Source organism: Pleuronectes platessa, chromosome 10 (assembly GCF_947347685.1).
Source record: "Pleuronectes platessa chromosome 10, fPlePla1.1, whole genome shotgun sequence".
NCBI lineage: Eukaryota > Metazoa > Chordata > Actinopteri > Pleuronectiformes > Pleuronectidae > Pleuronectes > Pleuronectes platessa.
Genome location: NC_070635.1, coordinates 18,607,196 through 18,630,133, shown reverse-complemented (window position 1 = coordinate 18,630,133; position 22,938 = coordinate 18,607,196). Strand labels below are relative to the sequence as shown.

The window sequence follows — 22,938 nt, the reverse complement described above, 5'->3', positions numbered from 1 at the left end:
GCAATTAAGCAACAACAAATAATAAAGGTAATGATAACCATAAGTCTACAGAAATTGAAGTTGGATTAAAATGCACTGTTCATAATTAATCAATATTGGTTATTTCATAGCCAACGGAAGCATTTTATATTATTATCACTATTGTTGTCATCGTTATAGGTCACAAAATGCTCCCGTTGGCCTAACCCTAACTAATTGTGTGAGAGGCTTATTTTCATCAATAATTTACACATTGTGTGCGATGCGATCTAACTTATTTTCTGTTGACTTGACATCATTTAATTAACTTTATGTTATATTATATGCGCACACTGCACGGCTCTTTTTGAAGCCGTCTCACTGTACTTCCTGTCTGAGTCGCACTGCTCCTTTGTAACTTGACGCAGCTCCGCGCCTGTCCTGCAGACGCCGGACTGGAATGATGGAGAGATGCTCTGCGCATGCGCACACATGGAGGCGGATGCAGCAGAAACACATCAGCGAGATATAACCAGAGTGACACAGGAACAGAAGTGACCCAGCCTTCAAAATAAGACGGATTAGATAGTGTCCCATTTGACAAAAATAACGTTCTCTGCATTAAACCCCCGTAAATCTTTATTATAAAATTGGATGATGATTATGAAAACCAATTAAAGGACACACAGAAGAAATGTCAGTAAATTAAAGGGTGTAAACCTATTAAGAGTGAGAAACTGCAGACATGAAATATCATATAATGGGTTTTATTTTGATATTCCTGGCCATGATCCTGTATCTCACGGTGTCTAACTGGACACTCGGTGTACCTGCTGTTGCGCCGGTTTTTCTCTTGTCCTCTTTACGTGTACGAGCTGTTTGTTCTCATCTGTAGATCCAATATTTTCTTGCTACTATCCAGGGATTCACATTGTGCCTCGGGGTGGACCAGTGCATCTGTACGTAGCTTTTTACGCACGACAGAAATGCGTAGAAAAGCAGAGATGCGCTCCTGGGACTCTCTTCATTGATGGTCGTGAGCTCCCATCACAGGCCCTGTTCTCTGGCCAGTGGAGTTAGTTCCTCACGTGAATATGGTCCGGTGAGCTACCAGGGAGAGGGGTTTCGCCAAGAATTCTGAAAAGAAGGACACAATGAAGATTTGGAGCACGGAGCATGTTTTCAGGTGGGTCCCTCTGGTCGTCATCGTCATAGATTATTGTTTAAGCAGAACGAAGTGAGATGTAGTTGCAGGGCAAGGTCGATGGGACCTTCACCCTGGTTTTCTCAGTTTAAACTGCAGCGTTAAACTCTGAAGATGAGATGAGTTGAGATTAGAGAATCCTTCTCAACTCATTCCCCACTATGGGGAAATTCAGTGTGGTAACTCAGAGCACCAGGAAGGAACTTCAGGCAGAACAACTGTGTGGTTGTAGTCAGTAAATTCCCAATCCTCTATAATAGGCCTCTATAGATTGATGGGGAGTCACATGAGTTTTAAACACCAGGAGTCATTTTACTGTCAGATGTTTCTTATCAGAACACAAAAATGAAACCAAACAAACAGATCATCACTCACAGTTTGTCCTTTTTTGGTTGATAACACACTGACTACATTAACCCATGTGCATGTAACTTAATTAGGACATGATTAAATCTGTTCCTGTGCAATATAAGCTTGTTGTCACTTATGTTTCTTCCCATATGTGTGTTTTTTTGTATGTGTTTGTGTGCAGTTACCCGTGGGAGACGGTGATCAAGGCTGCAATGAGAAAGTACCCCAACCCCATGAACCCTAACGTGGTCGGCGTGGACGTGCTGGACCGCAGCCTGGACGGCCAGGGACGCCTGCACAGCCACCGACTCCTCAGCACAGAATGGGGCCTGCCGAGCATCGTACGAGCGGTCAGTGGACAACACTTAGACCCACACTCAGAATGTATACACATGCTGAAAAGGAGGATAAAGATATACATTCCTAAATGATGCTCAAGGGCCTGCAAGGGTCTGAGAAGAGGTTCCAACATGTCATTAACTAAATCTACTGTGTATTGTTGTGTTTGCAGCTACTGGGAACCAACCACACACAAACCTACGTGACGGAGCACTCCATCGTCGACCCAGAGGAGAAAAAGATGGAGCTGTGCTCAACAAATGTTAGTTTGTATTGAACCCTTCAGCCACTGATGACTGATCAGCAAGTTACACTGCATTGACTGGTTACACATTTTTACTAGAATGGCACACAGTACAGCTAGTCCCTCCACCAAGGCCAAACAGTCAAATCAATCAAGCTTCCCCTAATATAACACACTCATAGATATCCGTTTCCTAAATGAGCCTGATTATGTCATATCAAGATCAGTGAATTATTCCCCGGGAAAAATTCTGAATAACACCCCATCTTGGAATATTAAAGAAAGTAATAAAAGTCTGAGGTTCGCGGTAATCCGTCTAGTAGTTTATGTAATCCTGATCAGAAACAAAGTGACTAACACTCAGCGGTGAAAACATACTTAACAAAAGGGATAACAAATTATTTTTAAACAATTGGCACAATTAAATGAAACAACATGGATGCATGCTCTTAAATGAAGGGATTTGCCTGGATACAGCGAGACCGTTAAAGACCTCCCCTTTATACAGTAACTCCTCCCCCGTGCACAGACAACTGAATCCCTCCTTCAACCCTCAGCCCAGAATGATCAATAAATTAAGTAAATACAAATCTGTCTTATTTTCCAGATTACTCTGACCAACCTCATATCAGTGGACGAGAGGCTTCTTTACAGGCCCCACCCAGACAACCCCGAGGTGTAAGTACAATTTACATTTCATTTACATAAGATTGTTAAGGTCACAGCGAGTTTGAGTGCACACGTGTACAGGAAATAGGAAGTGCTGTACATTGTGATTGCAGGTACACAATGACCCTGTTCACACCACATGTGAAGGACCGCCTACTCAGCTGAAGTCCCCTAATTTGTTTGTTGTCCCTTTAATGGCAATTTTTCATTCCACCAATCAATGATAAGTAGTAGAGCACAGAGTGATCTCACACAGACTCAGTAATTGATTTCCTCACTGGATGTTAGTGAGATGAAAGAAAGGATGAACATACCAGGTGTATGTTGGTGTTTAGTTATTCTTCTCTGGTATGATCCACACTGCTGGTCTGTGATCTGAGAGGCTGGGGAGAACTGTGAGCTCTCCAAGTCCCTGTGTCCTCCCCTTCCTGTCACCTATTCCCTGTTTATATCACCCAGTGCCTCTAATGAGCGCCACCAAGTGTCCAAAAAGTAATTATGACCAGTTAACAATTAGCGTAAGTGGCTCCTACAGTAATCTTTATAATTGCAACACTAATCACTGCATAATGGACGATGCTTTTGTTAAATTGATCAAATCTTTCTTCCTAGCACAGCTGCACAAGATCCATTCAGCATCTCCTGACTCCTTTCTCTCTTTACCTCTCTCTCTCTCTCTCACTCCCTCATGCCAACAACCACTGATACACACAAATGCAGTGACCTAGGACACATGTAAATTCAGACTGGTTTAAGGCAACATCATTTGGTATTTGCAAACAGAAAAGTCATACGTGCGTATTTGCAAATAGAGCGAGGAAGTGAGATCCAATCACAAGTGGTCACAGGAGACACATTTAGGACACATTTTAATGCCAGGTCTGAACAGACAAACTCAACTTGTGATTTCTGATCAGATCTCTGAACTGGCCCAATGTTATGCTGTTTTTTTATTCATATCTTGCGGTATTCATGTCTCTCTCTCTCTCTCCCTCTCCCTCTCCCCCTCGCTCCTCAGTACTGTCCTGACCCAGGAGGCCATCATCACAGTCAAGGGAGTCAGTCTAAGCAGTTACCTGGAGGGGATGATGGCCATGAGAATGTCGGCCAATGCCAGGAAGGTAACAGAAAAGAAACATTCTTCTATTTATACACTTGTTTCCCCTTCTGCATGTCATCTGAACTCTGGTTCCAGTAGTAACGATAGAGTAAAGGATTTCCTTGCATGCTGGGACTCCACTGTCTCTCTCTGCTGTTCCAGGGTCAACCGTTACCACTGGTGCTTTCCTGTCACTGAGTGTCTCCTCTTTAATCTCCTGTCCCTCTCTGTGGATCTGTAGGGTTGGGATGCTATTGAGTGGATTATTCAGAACTCTGAAACAGAGAACATGCCTCTCTGACATTTACTTACTCTGGTAACTTCTTTACTTTCCTTTGCATCCTTTTTTTTTCTATTACTATTTTAAGCATGTTTCTGTTTTTTTTCTCTTCTCTAAACTACAAAGAGAAGTGTGATGTTAGTGTATACGTCACCAAACATTTGTTTGCATACACAGGGCTGCAGCTCCACTGTGATGAGTAGTCCCTGGCTGCAGCTCCCTGACCACCGGGGATCCTCAGCATCTTGGGATCCTCTGCAATTGGTGCTCAGACTGTCTGGAGCTCCCCCTCACGCACACAAACACACAAACACACAAACAGACACACAAACACATGCCTCCTCTCAACTCTAGAGAACATGCACTGGAAGCTCCAACAGACAACTGCTGCCAAAGCTCTACAGTTATGAGGAAGTGTCATAGATTGTGGTTGGACTCACTAACCCATTTACAGTCGGTCTGATTAGAGACTGAGGAAGCCATGACAGTTCCTCAGTGTGTTTAACACTCTCCTGGTGAGTGACCACAGGGTTTACAAGTCTTGTGTTGAGGAAATGCATCAACTTCACCAGCAACTTGGCTGGAATATTTTACTACTAAAGCATGTTTACTTCGCTCTAATTGTCCTGGCTTCGATTAGAAAGATTAGGGTGCAATAGGGAGACGCAGAAGGTTCAGTACCAAATAATATGCAACTAGCTTCATCATTTCATTTACATGATATATGTATTTTTTCTCAACCGCAAGAGATTCCTATGCTAGGAGTTCAAACCAGAGACTTTTTACGGGTGCTTATTGTGTGTGTTTCAAGAGGCACAAACTGTAGACAATATGTCTGCATGACAGTTAAAGTATAAAAACAACGGAAGGGAAGTTATGGGTAGTTTGCTATGATTGCAGGAAATATTATTATTTCTTTTTTTTTTCAAGATGGGAATGTTCCTTTGACATGGCCTTGTTTTCCTGCTGTGGAGGCACCAACACACAGGCACACACACGTACCCCGTTTCCACCAAGGCAGCTGCTCAGAGACACTGCTTAGTCTGGAACCAGTTGCTTGTGTTTTGACAGCTTAAGAACCGGCTCTCGAGCAGAACAACTGATTCCCCTCTAGAAGACCCTTTCCTGGACCACAACACCGTCACCACCATTTTTCACAAAAACAGAGCTTGTGCAGGCATTACACGAATGCCTGCAAAGAAGATACTTATAATAGTCCGAGGCGTATTGGGCGACATGCACAGTGATGTAATGGCTTGGCTCTGTGGTGACTTTAGTCTGTGGAAAAGCAAACTGGCTCTAAAAAGTTACAGGAGTTGAGCTATACCTTGCCAGCTCAGCAGCCTCAGCAGGTTCATCTTGGTGGAAAGGGGGTAACAGGCAACCAGCAGATTTGTAATTGGGTAAATGCAGCAGATGGAGACGATATACAGTTTGTTCTTTAGTGATCAGTGTAGCCAAATGTTGGATTAACTCACTCACGTGTGTTTTTTAACCTGTTTACAAGGCCTTAAATCGCAGCATGTGTGTAATTGCCTGTGCAGCAGCAGTATAATGTCTTTCCCAGTCTGACTCACTTCCATGAACCTGCTACCTGTTTGTCCCCGAGGAGCAGGGCAGTACTGTATGTGCAACGCTGCAGCAGATGCAGACGCACACCACAACTACTTAATGTATGTGCTATATGGTTTTACTTGTTTAAAAGTAGATTCATTTTTGCATAACATTTGTAAAAAATACTATTTATTTGATAACGCTGCCAAGCAAGCAGAGAACGTTGTTTGTATTTTCTGTGTCATGTTAAAAATATTGTTTGAAGCTCTTGTCCTGCTGCAACAAATAAAACCATTGTTTGAAAACATTGGTCAGATAGTTGATTTTTTTTACATTTGTGTCAACTTCTCAGGGTCATGGATCTTATTGAAAGAAATCAGACACATTTGGGACTGAAATTTATAAGTTTGTGCAATTTTGAAGCAGATTTAAATAATAAATCTGGATCTAGTGAATTTAAATGTGGGTTCAATTACTGTTTGGCCTGGGCGTAAGTAAACACTGAGTGCTATTGTAGGTTGTCTCATTAGACTCAGCTCAGTGTTTCCAAGAAGAGACTTTAATAAATGGGTAGTAATGGAAAGTCTGAGGCACAGAAAACATCATCTCTCATAGATAGTTGTTATATGTTGATGTTCCTTTTTTAAAAGATTAACTTGCAGTTCACAATTTCACCAGTAGAGAGCACAAGACACCCACGGGGCAGTTCCTGCTCCGAAGGCCCATGATGCTCCAGTGAGAGGTGAGACAAAATCAACTTAAGGGCCAGGCGTCTTGTTATTTTCTTTTATTCACGCAACAGAACATAAACTAAATGCATTGCATAGCATGTACATCATTCCTCAGTGTGAGCAGTGACAGAGGAATATCTAATCCAATAGTGCAAGATGAGCCACTTGCCAGAAGCCCAATAAATAAATCCCTACACACAAGTAGCTGGGTGTTTGAAAAAAAACAATCATGCAGGAGGCTACAGAAAAATACAACAACTCAACTTTTGTATCAGAGCCACGGATCCTAAACACAACTCTTCTGTAAATCAGACGCTTGTTGGTGATGATGATGATGATGATGATGATAATGATAAAAAGCAGCAACCGGATCTGAAACCATTGCAAACAAGGATTAAGCTGTACCGGGTTTCAAGTTTTATGATAAGGCACACACCACTGTAATATTAAACTCTGATTACAATCTTTGGTAATACTGCACTCATGTGCTGTTGCTATAGCAGCCACGGCAGAAAACGAACAAAACACAATTAATTACAAAATCATATCAAATCCATACAAAAGTGAAAAAGAACAAGATAGGAAAGATATCGTGGTGTTTACATATACAACAATAACTTCGCACCGATTAATTACCAACTTAATTTACTTACATTCATCATCTCTTAGGTTCTGCAGCAATTTACAATTTACATCTGCCGCACAATATTGCTGCAAACGTCACCTGACACCTACCATACCCACATGACCAGGCTTCGTAATGTCATACTGAACTAAATGAGCATTTCAATCAAATCAAATACTGTCCCTACCTCCCGCGTCGAAAAGAACAATTACAAGGTTTAAAAACCAAGAAAAAATGAAAAGAAATTCTCCAAACTGGGGAAACAAAACAAGTGCACACAGCTACGGTCAAGAGACGCGTGTCCATTTCCAAAAAGTCACGTTGAACTAAGACTCTGACAGCTGAGTGTTCCCTTTTCCCCCTCCGCTCTCCTCTCATCCGTCATAAGGACGACTGCTCCTACGCCTCTTTACCTCTCCGTCACATTCGCTCGCTTTTCAACAGTGAACCCTGCCCGACACCTCTTCCAAAGCAAAGCTCGAATGCATAAGAGTCACACCTCCACTAAACATACATTCAGGAATTGATTGTGCTGTTAAACAAAAAAACAAAACAATATTGTACATTTCTATGTACAGTATGTACAGTCAGTTCATGTGGAATCAGAAGTTGAAAAGGTTGATGAAGTCTTGAGGGTAGAGCGGCATGGTGCAGCTCTCTGGGTTGTTGGCCGTGCACGGGTGGTTTGTGTCCTGCAAACGAAAAAAAGAAAAAAAGAAACACAACCGTCAGTTTTAAATGCAGCCCGTTTTTCAGTTTCATCTCGTGCAACATTTTATGTACGTCTCCAATTTGGTGAAAAGGGAAAGACAGAAAAAGGAAGTACCTTCCAGAAGAGGATGTGACAGTGTGAGCAGAAGTGCAGGGTGTCACTGTATTGTTCTCTGTGAGGATAGCAGCGGCTCAGCTTGAAGTACATCTTCTTCCACTCGAGCTGACCTTTATCCGACACCATCAGGCGCTTTCGGATCTGAGGGAGAAGGAAACAGACTTTTAAGACTTGACCCAAGAAAAATACTTTGACATTCAAATGGTTTAACGTTTGCCTTCTTGAGAAGGTCTTTCGCCCCACATTCACTACTTCAAATAAAAAGAGAGATCTAAGTAGCATTGATGTATTACGGTTTTTTCTTCCCTAACACAAACTGTATCTTACCCCTCTGACCTGTGGGAATCATCTCTGTTACCTACTTTAGCTCATAGCTCACTGCATTTAACTCGCTTATCAGGGGAATGCTTTCCAGTGTGGTGCAGTGTCCCTATGCAAACCCTAAGCCCTTCCATTATCCACGAGCAACTCGAGTTTATCACACAGATATTCTCCAGAGGGGATGTATGTGAGAACGCAAAAGTCAGAGTGAGAGGCTCTGGACTCTCTCCAGAGTTTTTCCTGCCAGTGACCTAGAAGGTTCGGATGAGCCCATGTGAGGCAACAGTGTAATGTAATGTTGATGATGTTTCGAAACCGGACAAATGCGAAACTGAAAAAACAAACAAAAAGAAAACAAATAGCCCTGGACCCAGACAAAGAAGTCAAGAGAGCCCATCACCCATTCATTTACCTGTCTGTCTGTGAAGTGGTGCTGGCAGAGTCTCTTCCACAGCAGCCGGTCCTCAGTGAGGGTCCCCAGCTCGGGACACACTTGGCCCAGGCTGACCAGGTCCCTGCCGTCGGACAGACGCTCCATGATGTTGAGCTGCAGGTTGACAGGCAGGTCCTTCAGTGTCATGCCGGTTGATGCAGGCTGCAGGAAACAGGAAGCAGAGTTAGTGAAGTTGATTCGATAGAAACATGAAGTAGCTAAATTCAACACACTGTGAGCACTTTTGAGTCCGACTCATGCGCTTGTGTTTCGGGCCCACAGCCTTACCCTGTTGATCTGGATGTTGTCCAGCTGATGCAGCCACTGCAGGATGCGCTCCATGCGGTGCACCCAGATGTTGATGTTTCCCACCAGGACGGACTTGCCCATGTCCTGAACCAGATCACAGAGAGAGTCGTACAGCGTCTGCAGCAGCTCTTTGATCGGACGGACGTTCTGCTGGTCATTAAGGACTGTGGGAGGAAATCCAAAACAATCAGTCAGACTCTATTCATTCCTTCAGTGATGTTGTGAAAGTGACGGGGGGATTAGCAGCAACCAGGAAAACAGTAAAATATTTATTGAGAATCATCAAAAATCACAATGTCTAACTAAATGTTTTGGATTGGCTGTGAAGTCGCCCTGATAATATTTGGCCGACAGGTTTCATCACGCCACCTAAACAACCTGAATCTGTTTAGCAGAGGGAACATTGGAGTTTACACTGTGGCTTGCTGGGGGATCTGGTGACTGTCAGTGTTTTTCACTGAGCTATTAAAGCCCTACATTTACCGCTCTGCCTGCCCCAGATGCTGTCAGGGCTCATTTCCTCACCTACTTGTGCATATGATTTCATGTGTGCTCGTTTTATTTAATTTAAACTTGAACCAACAATAAAATAAAATCGACTAGGGGCTGAATTTTTGTATATGTATCAGAGAGTAAAATAAAACCCTTAGACAAACTAGGAGGAAAACCGAGTTGAGTGAGAGAGGAGTGACAGGTCTCACCTTTCTGCACCACCTTCTCCAGAATATTTATGTAATTCTTCTGCGCCACTCCGCTGAGCGAGGGGAGCTTGGACTTGGCGATCAGCTCCAGGAGCTGGAGGAGAGACAGAAAGAAAGAAACACAACATAAATTCCCTCCTGTCATACGCAGAGACACTCTGTTCCACTGGGTCGTCATTGAATGTTTCTTAGAAAGGCACATTTGTCAATAAACGCTGGAAAAATAAAGTCTGGAGCCGCTCCACCTGGTCATTACTCTCAACTGAAGCTGAACAAATAACAGCATCTTGAATCGGATCAGTCCCGGTCAGAGACTCTTTAAGGGGGGGGGGGGGGGCTCCTGGAACATGTTGGACAGCGGCCCAGTCTGTCAACTACACCAGCCTCCACAAACAGGGTCTTAATCATTTGACTCCTGATACTTCTCGTCACATGAATAAGCTGAATCATTTCACAGAGAGAGTGTGTGTGTGTGTGTGTGTGTGTGTGTGTGTGTGTGTGTGTGTGTGTGTGTGTGTGTGTTTGCGTCTGCATTGGCCAGCAGACGGACAGTGGGTTCCAGGGCGGCATGAGAGGCATGCGACAGACGCTGTGACATCATGGAGAATTTCACGTTGACCCCCTTGCTCAATCATTTGACCCAATCATGTGACTTTTGTCAGCAGACCGACAACAGATTGCGGGGTACTTTCTGGTAAACTGGAAGGTGAGTCAGGCAAACACAAGTAGACTGCACAAACTACATTTCATGAATTTATTTAAATGGAAAAATACACCGCTAAAAGGCATTCAGATAAACTCTGAATGAAAAAGTGAAGAGTCTGAGGATCTTAATAACACCCAACTTTGAACTATATTAAATCTCAACTACGTGCTCTAACCTCCCTTTCCATTTTTACCAGTTTTAAGCTCCTTCTCTCCCCCCTGGCTCCTTTTTTCATTCTTTCCAGCTCCATTCCTCAAACCTAATCCCATGCCCGTCTTCTTTTAGCAGCTCATCAAGTCTTCCTCTCTTTGTAGAGCAGCCAGGCAGAACAATGTGCATTTCTGTATCTACTTTTAGCCGCCGCTGTTCGCTAAATTGCACTTCATGGCTTGGCGTGAGGCTCCCACTCTTTCCACAAACACACCGACAGTATCAGAAATGCTAAATCTTAGTGTTATATGAAGGACGTGCTAACAGCAGTTACTAAGGTTTCTATCTCCTTGAAATAACCCTGTGTGTCTGCTCCTGAGAGGAGGGAGCTCCCCTTGTTGTTTTCTGTTTGTGGAAGAACCTGATCTGTGTAACTGAGACGGGGGTTAAATGAACCTGCAAATGCCATCAGACGCAAGCGGTGGAGAGCAGTGACCTAGGACACGGCGTCCAGACTAAACGCTAGAGTTACAAGGCCATATTGTTCTCCGGGCTTACCACACTGCCCTGCACTCGTTAGCTGGAACATAAAAGGTCAATCCAAAACCCTGAAGAGAGAAACGGCCAACTGGTGGATGACCTGTTGAATATCAGATGGTTTCATAAGCCGATATTTCAGGAATGTTATAAGGCTGATGGAGGAGATCTGTTTTTATTGGTTAATGACTTTAGTTAAAGACGACAAAACTAGAGTAGCAGCAGGAAGCTAATGTCTGGCGGTGGTGTGTGCTGCTCCGGCGCCACCTGAGTCACCTGAAACAACCCAAGGTTCTGGTTCCATAAACCCCCCTGTCAGGTGGTCACACCTCATCGCACAGCTGTCAACCCCCCCCCACCCACCTCACACCAGGAGAGGAGAACACGACCACATGCAGCTCTGGGCTCCCATGGGAGCACATGTGGGAGAGCTGGTGTACAGTTCAGTGACGTGGTTATTGGATGTGAAGGTTAAAAGCTCCCCATCCAAAATAAATAATTTACTGCCGATGTCCCATAATGCAATAGCAGTAGTGATTGTATATTGTAAATTAGTATGTTGGCTAATTTTGATTTGATGGACATGATTTGTTAAACCATTTGGCATCCCTGGTGAATAATCTATATACACAGAGTTTTGTAAGGTTACAACACAGTGTGTCAACAATACACATCAGACTTGTTTAAAAGAAATTCGCTAAATTGACTTAACTCTGCAGTAAATAAGAATTTATCTTCAATACAGTTAAATCTAGTGATGCCAAATTCAGCAATCATATTAAAGAAGAATTTCAATGTATGACACAGTTCTATTCTAGCAGAAACACGGACAAACACTCCCTGGGTCCATGTCATCAGCACTTAGAGACCCTTGTCTGCAGAGCATTGATAAGAGCCTGGCTGAGGCCTACACACCCTCTTAACCTTAAACCCATCTGTGCCACAAACACAACAAAAAAAAACATCAGAGGTAGACAAACAAAAGAAACAGGAAGGAAGAAAAGAGATGTGGACTCACTCTGACGATGTAATTAAATCTCCTGGTGTCCTTGATGGCGCTGCAGAAATCCAAGCGGTTGAAGGCCTCTCCCAGTGTACAATATCCGTGGCGCTGGGAGAATTTAATTATAAGGGTATTAGATGGTGATCCTCTGCCAGAGTATAAAGTTGTCTTGGCGTGTGTACATTAGCAATGATGATGATATGAAAAGTTGATGTGAAAACTGAATGAGTTTGTTTGTTACCTCCTTGGTGCTTCCTTTATGAACATAAATCCACTTTTCCATGTGGAAATCTGCGAGAGAGAGGAAGTATTACATTAGCGGCACGCTCTCAATAAGTTACAATTTCAGACCGAGTTATGGAAATAGAGTTTAGGAAATGAAGGAAAATTTATAATAGACACTTATATTAGGAGGAGGCCCTCTCATGAATGTTGCATAACGTCCTCATGAGCCTATTTCTTCTCTGGAAACCTGACTTTAGTTTATTATGACATGATATATAATCCCACACATATTTTTAATCCATTTATGACCCATCGCATGTTTATATGAAGTGTCTGTTTCACGGTGACTCACAGGGGACCTTGCTGTTGTTGTTCATGAAGTCCTTCTTCCTCTTCTTGGCAGCCATGTCGTAGCCGAAGGAAAGCAGCAGGTTCTCCTTGTTGAAACACTCCTCCTGCTCGGCTTTGCAGAAGCTGGGGAAACATATTGAGACACACTTAGTTCATGTCGCAGGTTTATCCCAGCACAGAGTCCGGCTTTTAAAGTGACATGAGCTGCCTCCCTCTGAACTGAAAACACCCTGCGGAAGGCTCCCTTGTGATTTGATTAGAACCTGAGGCCATGCTAAAGATTGGGTGTTTGGTGTGCGTGTGGTCATTCTTGGAAGCAGCACAGGCTCAACAGATGATTGTTAATCCACTCACTTGTTGTGAGGTTATTAATAGCTCAGCGGTTAGTCCTGGAAAAGGGAACATGGCAGCAGGAAAAACAAAGTCTGACACCGTCCTCCTTCAAGGAGGAAAGTAAAAAAGGGGCCTTCAGCTGTTCACTCAGTTTCAGAGACAAGACTTGTGTTAATGACCAACCTCTCTACGGAGACATTGTTGTTTGTGTCGTCAGCTGATGTCCTTTTCCATCCCTCCTCGGTTTTCACCCAGCTCTGACCCGGCGACCTCCAGTCCTGTCCGAGAAACGGCATCCTGTGCTCCGTGCGGTGACGTCAGTAAGAATAAAGTTTAAAAAGTGTGGTGAAATAGTTCCTGTGTGAGCACGCGCTGGTGTATGTGTGTGTGTCTCCTTTGTGTTGTTCCTTGTTCTCTACTGTTGACATCGCGCAGCTCCTCTTATATGTCCTCTCACCACAACCCGGAAACGCGCGAGGGACCGCCCACTTCGGAAACTTCCTCGCGCAGCAGCACGTGGCTTTGTTTATCAACCCGAGCGTTGCAACATCAGGAGGGAGAGAGAGACAGGGAGGGAGGGAGACAGGGGGAGAGGGGGGGAGGGGGAGGGAGAGAGAGAGAAAGAGGGAGGACGAGAGAGAGAGGGAGAGAGAGAGAGAGAGAGAGAGAGAGGTATCACAACTTTCCATGTCATGGAACAAAAACACAGAGATGGAGGACAACATGGGGAAACAGAACTCTGCAGGATTTTGAAGGGTCTCTATAAGATCACGTGTTCAGGCTCAGGAAGCTGTTATGCAACCTTCTCTAGGCCGTGACCATTGGTGGAAGAGTACATTTACTCAAGTACTCTACTGTAGTTGTGTGTTACTCGAGTATTTAAATTTTTAAGATATATTGTACGAAACAAAACACTACAGATATAAATAAACCCCAACCACTCACTAGCAGTACGAGTCACATATTTTATTTTGTGTCTCTTGGTGATGTTTTTAAGTCTTGTTATGATTGGTTTTGTTCCATTTTCTCCTTATTTAGCATCTGCACAATTTGTTTGCATTTGTGTGTATATGACCTCTGTCTCTTTGTGGTTGTTTATTTGCTCTTTGTTAATTTTAGAAAAAACAGTCCCCCTGAATCTCAGTCCTTGTATTATAAATAGCTAAAGTTGTCCTTTGGATTCCTTTGTGTGGGAATAAGAATGAGTGTGACTGAGATGGGGGGGGGGGGGGGGGGGGGGCTACTGCTAGTGCTCAGTTGTATTTCAGTTTTCCCAAAACAGTATCCACTGTTCTGTGGAGAATTGTGGAGGGTACTGTGTTTGTTTTGGGCCCTGTCTTTTAAAAGATAATGTGTAACTAAGTGTGTCCAGGGCAATGGGTCACCTCTTATCAGCTTCATTAAACACATGACATGTTTACTCACTCGTCTGTGAGGCTTATATATACAGTTCATATATATATCTGCTTGTTTTAGTCTTTAATAGCCTTCCTCATGCCAGTTAACACTGTGCTCTCATACACAGGAAGCTTGTTAAAAAGTAACGTTGGTTGTTGTGGTTGTGCAGGGTCAGAAGGAGTTGTGTATTTGTTTTGTCATTAGCATACAATAAGAATGACAACTAACAGATCAATGAGGAAGTGCTGTTATCACGCAATCACACAAACCCCGACCTGATCACTGATGTGTGAAGGACTGAAGTTCACTTCCTTGAAATGCTGCAGCGTAACAATTGCTTTGTTTGTGTATTTGTTGCCGGTAAAATGCCACTGCAGCAAGTACGTTGCATGATTGTGTGCCTGTATCAGGCACATCAGCATCAGCATGTGTGCCTGTATCAGCATCATTGTGAGTGACTGAGTGTTTGCTAAGTGAGGCAAAAGGTGTGTGAGGCAAAAGGTGACATGTTCTGCTCTATACAAAGAGCAGAACATGTCACTAGCAGGCACATGGTGTGAAACCGGTCTGCTCTTGTTTGAGATACCAGCGCATCTGTGTGTAAGCTCATCTCGTTCTTCACATCCTGTGAGAGAAGCATGATCAGGGCTGCTGATGTGGCCGATGTGGTTTTCCTGAAGCACACTCATCACCGATGGCTACACACTACTCAAAAATAGCAGATTGTTGACAAAGGCTCTACTGATGCGTTTTCCTCTGTTCCTCTGTTCCTCAATTCATACACTTTCCCTTTTTGTGACATTTACCGAGAATGAGTAAGTATATTGCTCTCACGCAGAAGACGTGTCATGTCGGTCTCAGTTTTCGTTAACGAGTAAACGCAATGTTCAGTACAGCTCTTGTGTTGCTGAAGGTTTTTTGCAACAGGTGCATGTGTGTGGCTTTAGGTCTGAGGTTTTCATATAGCACCCTGATATGTAATAAAGGTCAGAGAGCCCTGCAGACATCCTGCATGTTCAAATCTGTCAAGAAGACGTTACAAGAAACCTGACAAAATGTATTTAGTATTTTTTCTGACTGGGCATATTGATCACGATTTACAATTGCTGCCAATGCAGAAGTGGCCCAAACTGAACAAGTTTCCAACATGTATAAACTACATGTTGTGTGTATAAAAAGGGGAACCTGAAGTCTGAAATGTATTATTATGTGAGCAGCAGGTTGGCCTTTACAGTGATGTGTGTGGTGGTGTGAGTTCTAATGTCTAACTAAATCTATTTTGAGAGCAGTTCAAACTACAAGATGACTTGGAAAGTCCCTGCAAGTGTTTGGTCAGTTGGTCAGAAGGTTTGAGAAGATAGGGGTAAGGTTGAGTTCATTCTCTGAGTCACAAACCATGTGCTCTGGGATTTTGTCCAACTTTTACGGACATAGAATGGTTTACACAGATCCAACACTCACATAAAAGGAAGAAGTCACCGTTTTTTTGCTGTGTAAATTGCATGTATTTAATGTTTATAATCCCTATAAAGTCCTATTGATGTAAGTGATTTTCTGACTACCTAGCACTACCAGCATGTTAATGTTTATGTATCTGTCAAAATATCTATTTAATGGAATGCTGGAAATTCTGTGAAGTTATTCATGTTCCCAAGCAGATGTATTCCAATGATTTCAGTGACACACTAAAATGGTTCACCTTATACCTGCTGCACATCAGCATGTTAGCATTGCCATTGTGAGCATGTTAGCTTTAGCATTTAGCTCAAAGCACTACTATGTAGCGGTGTAGTCTCCCTTGTCCCAATGGGAATGATATAAAGTAAAATGTGTCTCTATTTATTCTTCTCAATATGTATATATCTATATTTTTTTTAAATAAATCTCTCCCATATGTATGTCAATATTTTTTGGGGACATTTGGAAGCATAAGGCATTAATTCAGTTAAAAGGTCAGTAGAGAATAATCTGTCTCTGCCTTTCTTCTTAGTCGATCATCCTTGTTTTTGTTGTGATGTGAGTGGTTGGACAGCTGGTCAGTCCAACTCAGCCTCCAAAAACCCCTAATGACAAACACACACACACACACGCACATGTTTTCACACTTACACACAGACACACACACCTGTTGCTGTTTCTTCTTAGTTTCATTACTCTCTCAGGTTCTCTGTTGTGAAACACTGCTCATCAGTTTCTCTCTCTCTCGCTCTCCCCCTCTCTCTCTCTCTCTCTCTCTCTCTCTCTCTCCCTCTCGTCCTCTCTCACATCTGCCAGCTTGCACAGCAACCAACTGGGCCACATGCCTCTGGTGCAACATTTGCCCTCTTGTTTGTTTCTCAAAATAACATCAGATCACCTAAACACTGTAGTTTTTCCAGACCCCCTCCAACCTTTTTCTCTCATACTCCACCCACTGTCTCCTGGTCTCCATTCGCTGGCAGCGGGTGACTGAAGCACCTGACCCGGGGATTTCTGGTTTCAAAGAAAAGCACATATAGACTCCTGTGAAAGACCTCCTTGGTACATTATGTTTACCCCACATGAAACCGCAGATGTTGGTTTCTAAACAGTTTAGCTGTGGTTGATATTTACTTTAAGGCACCATTTCAAAAGAGGTTACGTAATAGTTTACAAAAATCAGCATCTCTTCTTATCAACATTGTGTGTCATCTTTTAAGCAATCCCAAAAGTCCTATTATAGCACGAAGAACACTATTATACAATCTACTAACTGCAGTTAGTAGAGTGCATACCTCCGCCAAGGTCCAACTGTCCCCTTATGAAAACACATCTTAATTCACTAGATCAGGGGTTTTCAACCAGGGGTCCGCGGCCGCGACGGCATTGCAGGGGGTCCGCGAAATTGGCTTGGATATTTCAACACATTTCCAGATTACTCTTGAATATCGTGAGAAATATCTAAAATAAGAAAAATATGTCTAAAATAATATAAAGGTGATGAGGGGAACCTTGAAACCGGCTTGGGGCTAAAAACTGCCAGTAGTTTTCCGCTGTACATGCGTGTTAAAGGTAGATGTAGAAGAGGTTGAGCTAGAAATACCTTGTAATAAGAAAAATAATTTGGCATAATAGCCAAAACAATTTATTGCAATAACAATCAACTTTACCACGTTCACTGGTTGAGAAACAATTTCTTAGGAGAGCTCTAAGACACACAAACTTCCTTCTATCCACATGCACGCACACGCACACACACACACACACACATAGGCACGCGCGTGTAGGCACATCAGTGGGCCGCGGTCTACTTTCTAGTCAGAATGGTGGTCCCTGGGACAAAACCAGTTGAAAACCCCTGCACTAGATACACATGTTTATTTGGATTTGCATTAAATTGCATACACTCATAAATTTCAGTCCCCGAAGATGCTGGATTTTATATCATCAAAACCCATGAAATATTCCCTGTCATTATCAAGAATTTGTTTTTATAAAGAAAGTGAAAATCCTGGAAGTGTCCCTTGATACAGATCTACGCTAAAATGCAATGGTGTCTTTTCTGACCCGAACCGCATCCTTTCACAAAGTTGCGTTGTAATCTATCCAGTAGTTTTTAATCCCGCTAAGAGATAGAAAAAACAAACACTCAAAAAACATGAACTCTTAGGCAATAATAAATCACCAGTGATATCCCGCCCTGCTCACTAAACCCACAACTATATCTGATTTGGGTGTCCTTACAGACTCAGTCCACCATTCTCCTTTGTATCTTCACATGCTCTCTGTCTGAGCAGAACCACAGATATTCAGGTTAACACGTGGAGCGCCCTCAGGGCAGCCCTGGCTTTAATTTCACCTGCAACAGGCAGACCAAAATCCTTACATTGTTTTTCCTGCAGGATAAAATCTAGGGCTTCTCATCTTTTCCAAATGATCTTCTGTAGTCTTGTGTGTGTTGTTGCCAGGAACCTGCCTGGGCATGCGAAGGACGCAAGTGCGAGTCGGTTCAAACAGACACATGATGAGACGTGTGGCACACATGTGCTGCTCAGATGGCATTCACAGTCAGGTGATCCGTCAGGACGTACAGTCCAGACAGAGAGTGATGGAGAGAGGCCTCATGTTAAGAGCGAGATTTTATTTTCAGAAAAGAACAGTACAAAACAATAGAAAATATAAGAAACGAAAACTCACTTATTAAATACTGAACTTGAGGCTATTCATCCAGCCACGGGTTCATTACCAAAGCTACTTAGTATTTCAATAAACAGTAAAGATACAGAAAATTGTTAATATGACCTCTATTGGTCCAAATCAATGGGAAAACTGCACAAACTAAGAACATCCGAAAATAGTTGCCTCAATGCCTAAAGCCTTTATTTACCTTTTGCCTATTTCATCAGTGAATGAAATATTTGGTTGTTATTGCAATAAATTATACATTTTTTAATCAATATTTTACACAGAAGAAACAGACAGTGATCCAAAGTCAGCAGGTTCAAACCTAACAGCTGAGCAGGGCTTTGACTCACACCAAACTGCCCACACAGATTTAAACATGTGTCAAGTGATATCTCAGGATTTAGATTCAGAGCAGATTGAAAATAACTTGTTCCCTCTTTATGAAGTCAGACAGGTTAAGAGGCTGGGCAGCAGACTTTGTTTAGATATTCAATCAAAACATAGAGAAATACATTTTCAGCTATAAAAATGTCAGACAGTTTGTAAAAACAATATGTTATTTACATGAATGTTTAAAAAATATGAAGTACACTTACTTTATGTATAAAACATATCACATTTCTTTAAATTTGATTTTTTTCCAAATTCCTACAATTGAAATTAGAATTAGGTTTCCAAGTAAATATCAAACACCAGCTAGGATTTTGCCCATGTCTGTGAGACACTTGTCAGAGTCAGGGAGCCGTGGTCAAACACTTTATACGGCAGAGTCCCCTTAGATGTCCAAGTTTCCGTCTTCGGGTCGTAGCAATCGACGTTGTCCGAGTCCTCGATGATGTCATGGCCGTTGATGTAGCGTCCACCTGTGATGTAGAGTCTGTTATTGAGCACGGTTGCAGAGTGGTGCATCCTCCTCTCCTTCAGGTTGGCACACTTGATGAACCGGTTGGCCTTGGTGTCGTATGCAATCATCCTCCTGGTGTATCCTGTGACAGGGGGGAAATTGACATGAGATGGGCAACACGTGTGGCTCTTCTACAACCTGATTCCCTGGGGGCAACAATCGATACTGCTGAGCTGCAGCAAACACAACACGATTCGTTTCATACATTTGTTTCTGCATTTATTCCCCCGAATTGATTCCATGTTGTGCCTCAAGGTTTTACGTCTTAATCAGTGTAACTACCTCCAATGATGTAGATCTTATCGTCCATAATCACAGCTGGAGCAGACACATTCTTCACCGTCCTGTTCTCCATCTTGGACCACATGTTCCTGGCAATGTGGTACACCTTCAGGGGGGAGGGTGGGGGAAATTGAGGCAATGAATGAATGAGTCTGGATAGATGGATGAATCGGTGAAGCATTTAGTGGAGATCATAATGTCTTACTTGTATTATTCTGACCGGGCTCTGCATGGCGTCCTCTCCTCCAAACATATAGATCCTCTGGTTGGTAGCAGCCACTGCTGGGTGCAGCACGGCCTCAGGCATGGGGGCCACCGTCTCCCATTGGTTGAACATGCTGTTGTACCTGATGGTACATTTGAAATGTGTTATAATTCATCTGATTTTATAACCACATTATACAGCATATGTTGTTACACACAGTCAAGACTACCATCAACAGATTTTCCTGATTAAGGATATTTTGGTCCATCTCACCTCTCCACGCTGTCTGTCACCCGCCTGTCGGGCCCAAGGCCGCCCAGGACGAAGATGAAGTGCAGATAAGAGACACTCCGGTGGGCGAAGCGTGGCTCCAGCATGGGCTCTGCGGTTCGCCACTGGTTGGTCTTGAGGGAGAGTGTGTAGACCGTCGGGCTGACCTGGCCGTGCTTTGTGTTTGTGGTCAGGCCTCCGATAACGTACATGACGCTGTGGAGGGCAACATACGAGGCCTTATACAGGCGAATGGGCAGCTTGGTGAGGCACTTCCACTTCTGGCTGTCCTCATCGAAGACGAGGGCCTCCCTCGACGTCTGCTCGTTGTTCTTTCTCCCTCCTACAACCACCAGCATGTCGTTGGTGGTGTAGCGCCTTGGTGCCACCCAAAGAGGTTTGAAGTTCACCTCTGTGTCTCCGATTAATTTTGTGTTGACAGCAAACATTAGTCGTCGGACAGATTCAATGAGCTCCGTGCAGAGGGTGGAGGACTGGATCAGAGGGTCATTGGCAATGAACTGGAAGAGGTATGTGGGGTGGATGTGTCGAAGGCGAACTTTCTTGAAAAGGTCACTAATGGCTCCTCTTCTAGAATAAGGATCATGGTGGATCCAGGCAACAAGTGTCTCAAAGACCTGCTCCTCCTCTGCACAAAGGCTGTCGTCCTCCAGGTAACCCATGAGCTCTGGTAAGGAGAGCTCACACAGATCCTCAGACACTGAAACGTCGGAGAAGCTCTTCATCGCTATCTCCTTGGCCTTCGCTCTCAAAGTGTTGCAACTCAGGATCTCAGAGAGTCTTACCATGCTCAGACAGTTATCTGGGCTCAGCTGCTCCTGAAGGAAACTGGAACAGGCCTCAAAGATGCGGCCGTATTGCAACATGGATGCTGCCTGCATCAGAGGCAGCACAGTATCCAAGCTGATGGTAATGAGTCCGGTGTAAACATAGTCAATGACACTACTGAGGATGGTCGAGGTGATCCCCTTCAAGTGGATCTTGGTCTGCTTCCTCTCTATGAAGTTGTGGCAGAACATGGCTCTGAAGTACGGGCTGCTGGAGACCAGGACGTTGCGGTGGCACGGGATCTCCGTGTTCTCTGAGCACAGCAACACGTCTGTCAGGATTCTGTCCTGCCTCAGTCTGTTGAGCTGCAGGAGCAGGTTGGAGGACTGCTCTTTGTCTTTGTAGTGGAAGACTTCCATTGCCTGTCGCTCCATGCTGAGGAGAGAGGTCACGCTGTTATTGTCAAGCCATCTGCTATTCAGTCGTTGTTGTTTTGTGAATGATTCACTGGGATTAGAGGGTTACTATCTGGTATATTTAGACAAGTTAAGTCAAGCGATATTAAATTCAGGAAGGCCTTGTGTCTGAAATTACAGATTTGGCCTGAAAATATTTGTAGTAAACATTTAAAATATCTAGGTTAGCATATGTTTAAGTCATCTTCAACCTTCATCTCATAACTGTAACACTAACTGTATCATTACCTTGTGGCGCACAAGCCCATTCAGCAGTGCTGCACTCAAACATGTCTGCACAGGGCCGACAATAAACCTGCCAAATTATTTTGGAGACTGTGTCTCAGCAGATAACTGCACCAGCCCCTGCACAACTACTCCTGATACACAAGTGTCATCGTCATGGGAGCAGGGGTACTTCTGTTGTTTGGCAATGTTTTACGTGGAGCCTCAAAAAGCTCATTTAGATTTTAATTTTGAATCCAACCTTGATGAAAGGGACTACAGCAGTTGAATGAGAGTAAAATATTCACAATTATCAACTTCAAATATCAACTTCAGTAAGCATGTAACATAAGGATAAAAAACTTATTTGGCATATGTTGTTTTCAAAGTCCTGCCAACATCGGAATACAACAGCTTTCATTTTAGTTCATCACCAGAATAAATGTCTTACCTGTTCCTCCTCTCTTCTCTGTCTGTGCGTTCTGGGGCCTCACTCTGTATTCAAAGCAAGATCTCAGCAGAAGATGCGTGTCGACATTTTCCTCTACTTTCTTCCTCTTTTCTCTCGCGCTGATGCTGTGTGGCTGTATGTTCCTCAGGGGGGCCGTCTCTTTGTAGGAGCGTGTTGCGTACTGTTTGTTGTTATGTCCTCTTTCCACGAGGCCTCTGTGTACATTCCTCCCCCTAAAAATAGAGCCTCCCTTTGGCAATGCCGCCGCACTCGCATGTGACATGACGGAGGGCTTTCTCAGTATCTGTCTGGCTTCATCACTCCATCTCCATCTATTTTCCCATGCTTCCTCCATTATTATATTCTAACTGTTTATTTTTCCCTCTCCTTTTTTCTAAAAAGCTTGCATTCCTGCTCCCTCCATCATCTCTATCCGTGTCTGGCACATGATTGCTGCAGTGAAAAGGGTTCTGATACTCGATAACACTCACTTTGTTGGCTGCAGTCTCTCGGCTAGCTGGGACAGAGGACTACAAAAACAGGATCAGGTTACTGTGGAAGCAAAACAAACGCGGATATGAAGCCGTCCACGTACAAGGATGAAGAGAAACCACATTTAAAACATAGTAACCACAACTAATAATACTACAAACAAGGCAGAAGTTCACTGAACTGGTTTCCAGTTTACCAAGAGGCTCGGGCTATGAGAAGAAAAGTACGAAGCCTTTTAATCCTCTACATTGTTCTGTTTCTTTTGAACATGGTACTCATCCTTTAAGCATAAAGAAATATCTCAGTTTTAGTGTACATCCGCAACAGATGCTCGCATTACCAATCTTTGTTTTGTGAGGCAGATAAAGCTTA

The 22,938-nt window shown here is 43.4% G+C and overlaps 3 protein-coding genes across 4 annotated transcripts; 1 reads left to right on the top strand and 2 right to left on the bottom strand.

Annotated features, from left to right (window-relative positions):
* The first annotated feature begins 774 nt into the window (after positions 1–774).
* Positions 775–6,003, top strand: prelid3a (PRELI domain containing 3A). Of its 2 annotated transcripts, XM_053432761.1 has the most exons (7): positions 775–1,144; positions 1,695–1,863; positions 2,025–2,114; positions 2,704–2,774; positions 3,784–3,886; positions 4,106–4,180; positions 4,322–4,453. In XM_053432761.1, the coding sequence occupies exons 1-6, from the start codon at positions 1,113–1,115 to the stop codon at positions 4,163–4,165; spliced, it is 525 nt and encodes a 174-aa protein (XP_053288736.1). In that variant the 5' UTR covers positions 775–1,112; the 3' UTR covers positions 4,166–4,180; positions 4,322–4,453. The 2 variants fall into 2 exon arrangements, with proteins under 2 accessions (XP_053288736.1, XP_053288735.1); XM_053432760.1 differs by lacking the exon at positions 4,106–4,180 and having other exon boundaries at positions 4,322–6,003.
* Positions 6,004–6,470: 467 nt separating this feature from the next.
* Positions 6,471–13,421, bottom strand: fbxo32 (F-box protein 32). Its single transcript, XM_053432907.1, has 9 exons — positions 13,136–13,421; positions 12,621–12,742; positions 12,285–12,334; positions 12,059–12,151; positions 9,648–9,741; positions 8,926–9,110; positions 8,617–8,799; positions 7,881–8,024; positions 6,471–7,746 (listed from the first exon to the last, which is right to left on the bottom strand). The coding sequence occupies exons 1-9, from the start codon at positions 13,246–13,248 to the stop codon at positions 7,657–7,659; spliced, it is 1,074 nt and encodes a 357-aa protein (XP_053288882.1). The 5' UTR covers positions 13,249–13,421; the 3' UTR covers positions 6,471–7,656.
* A 5,013-nt stretch (positions 13,422–18,434) lies between these two features.
* Positions 18,435–22,575, bottom strand: LOC128449311 (kelch-like protein 38). Its single transcript, XM_053432404.1, has 5 exons — positions 22,075–22,575; positions 20,158–21,378; positions 19,885–20,026; positions 19,680–19,785; positions 18,435–19,479 (listed from the first exon to the last, which is right to left on the bottom strand). The coding sequence occupies exons 2-5, from the start codon at positions 21,375–21,377 to the stop codon at positions 19,190–19,192; spliced, it is 1,758 nt and encodes a 585-aa protein (XP_053288379.1). The 5' UTR covers position 21,378; positions 22,075–22,575; the 3' UTR covers positions 18,435–19,189.
* Positions 22,576–22,938: the final 363 nt, after the last annotated feature.

What these genes read in the sequence shown, in the direction of transcription:
- prelid3a (XM_053432760.1), top strand. Translation starts at nt 1,113, where the DNA reads ATGAAGATTTGGAGCACGGAGCATGTTTTCAG. An exon ending in CACCCAGACAACCCCGAGGT is followed by an intron (nt 2,775 to 3,783) that starts GTAAGTACAATT and finishes CTCGCTCCTCAG; the next exon opens with TACTGTCCTGACCCAGGAGG. An exon ending in TGTCGGCCAATGCCAGGAAG is followed by an intron (nt 3,887 to 4,321) that starts GTAACAGAAAAG and finishes TTGCATACACAG; the next exon opens with GGCTGCAGCTCCACTGTGAT.
- fbxo32 (XM_053432907.1), bottom strand. Translation starts at nt 13,248, where the DNA reads ATGCCGTTTCTCGGACAGGACTGGAGGTCGCCGGGTCAGAGCTGGGTG. An exon ending in AACAATGTCTCCGTAGAGAG is followed by an intron (nt 12,743 to 13,135) that starts GTTGGTCATTAA and finishes ATGTTTCCCCAG; the next exon opens with CTTCTGCAAAGCCGAGCAGG. An exon ending in ATAAAGGAAGCACCAAGGAG is followed by an intron (nt 12,152 to 12,284) that starts GTAACAAACAAA and finishes AAATTCTCCCAG; the next exon opens with CGCCACGGATATTGTACACT.
- LOC128449311 (XM_053432404.1), bottom strand. Translation starts at nt 21,377, where the DNA reads ATGGAGCGACAGGCAATGGAAGTCTTCCACTACAAAGACAAAGAGCAG. An exon ending in GCCCGGTCAGAATAATACAA is followed by an intron (nt 19,786 to 19,884) that starts GTAAGACATTAT and finishes TCCCCCCTGAAG; the next exon opens with GTGTACCACATTGCCAGGAA. An exon ending in TAAGATCTACATCATTGGAG is followed by an intron (nt 19,480 to 19,679) that starts GTAGTTACACTG and finishes CCCCTGTCACAG; the next exon opens with GATACACCAGGAGGATGATT.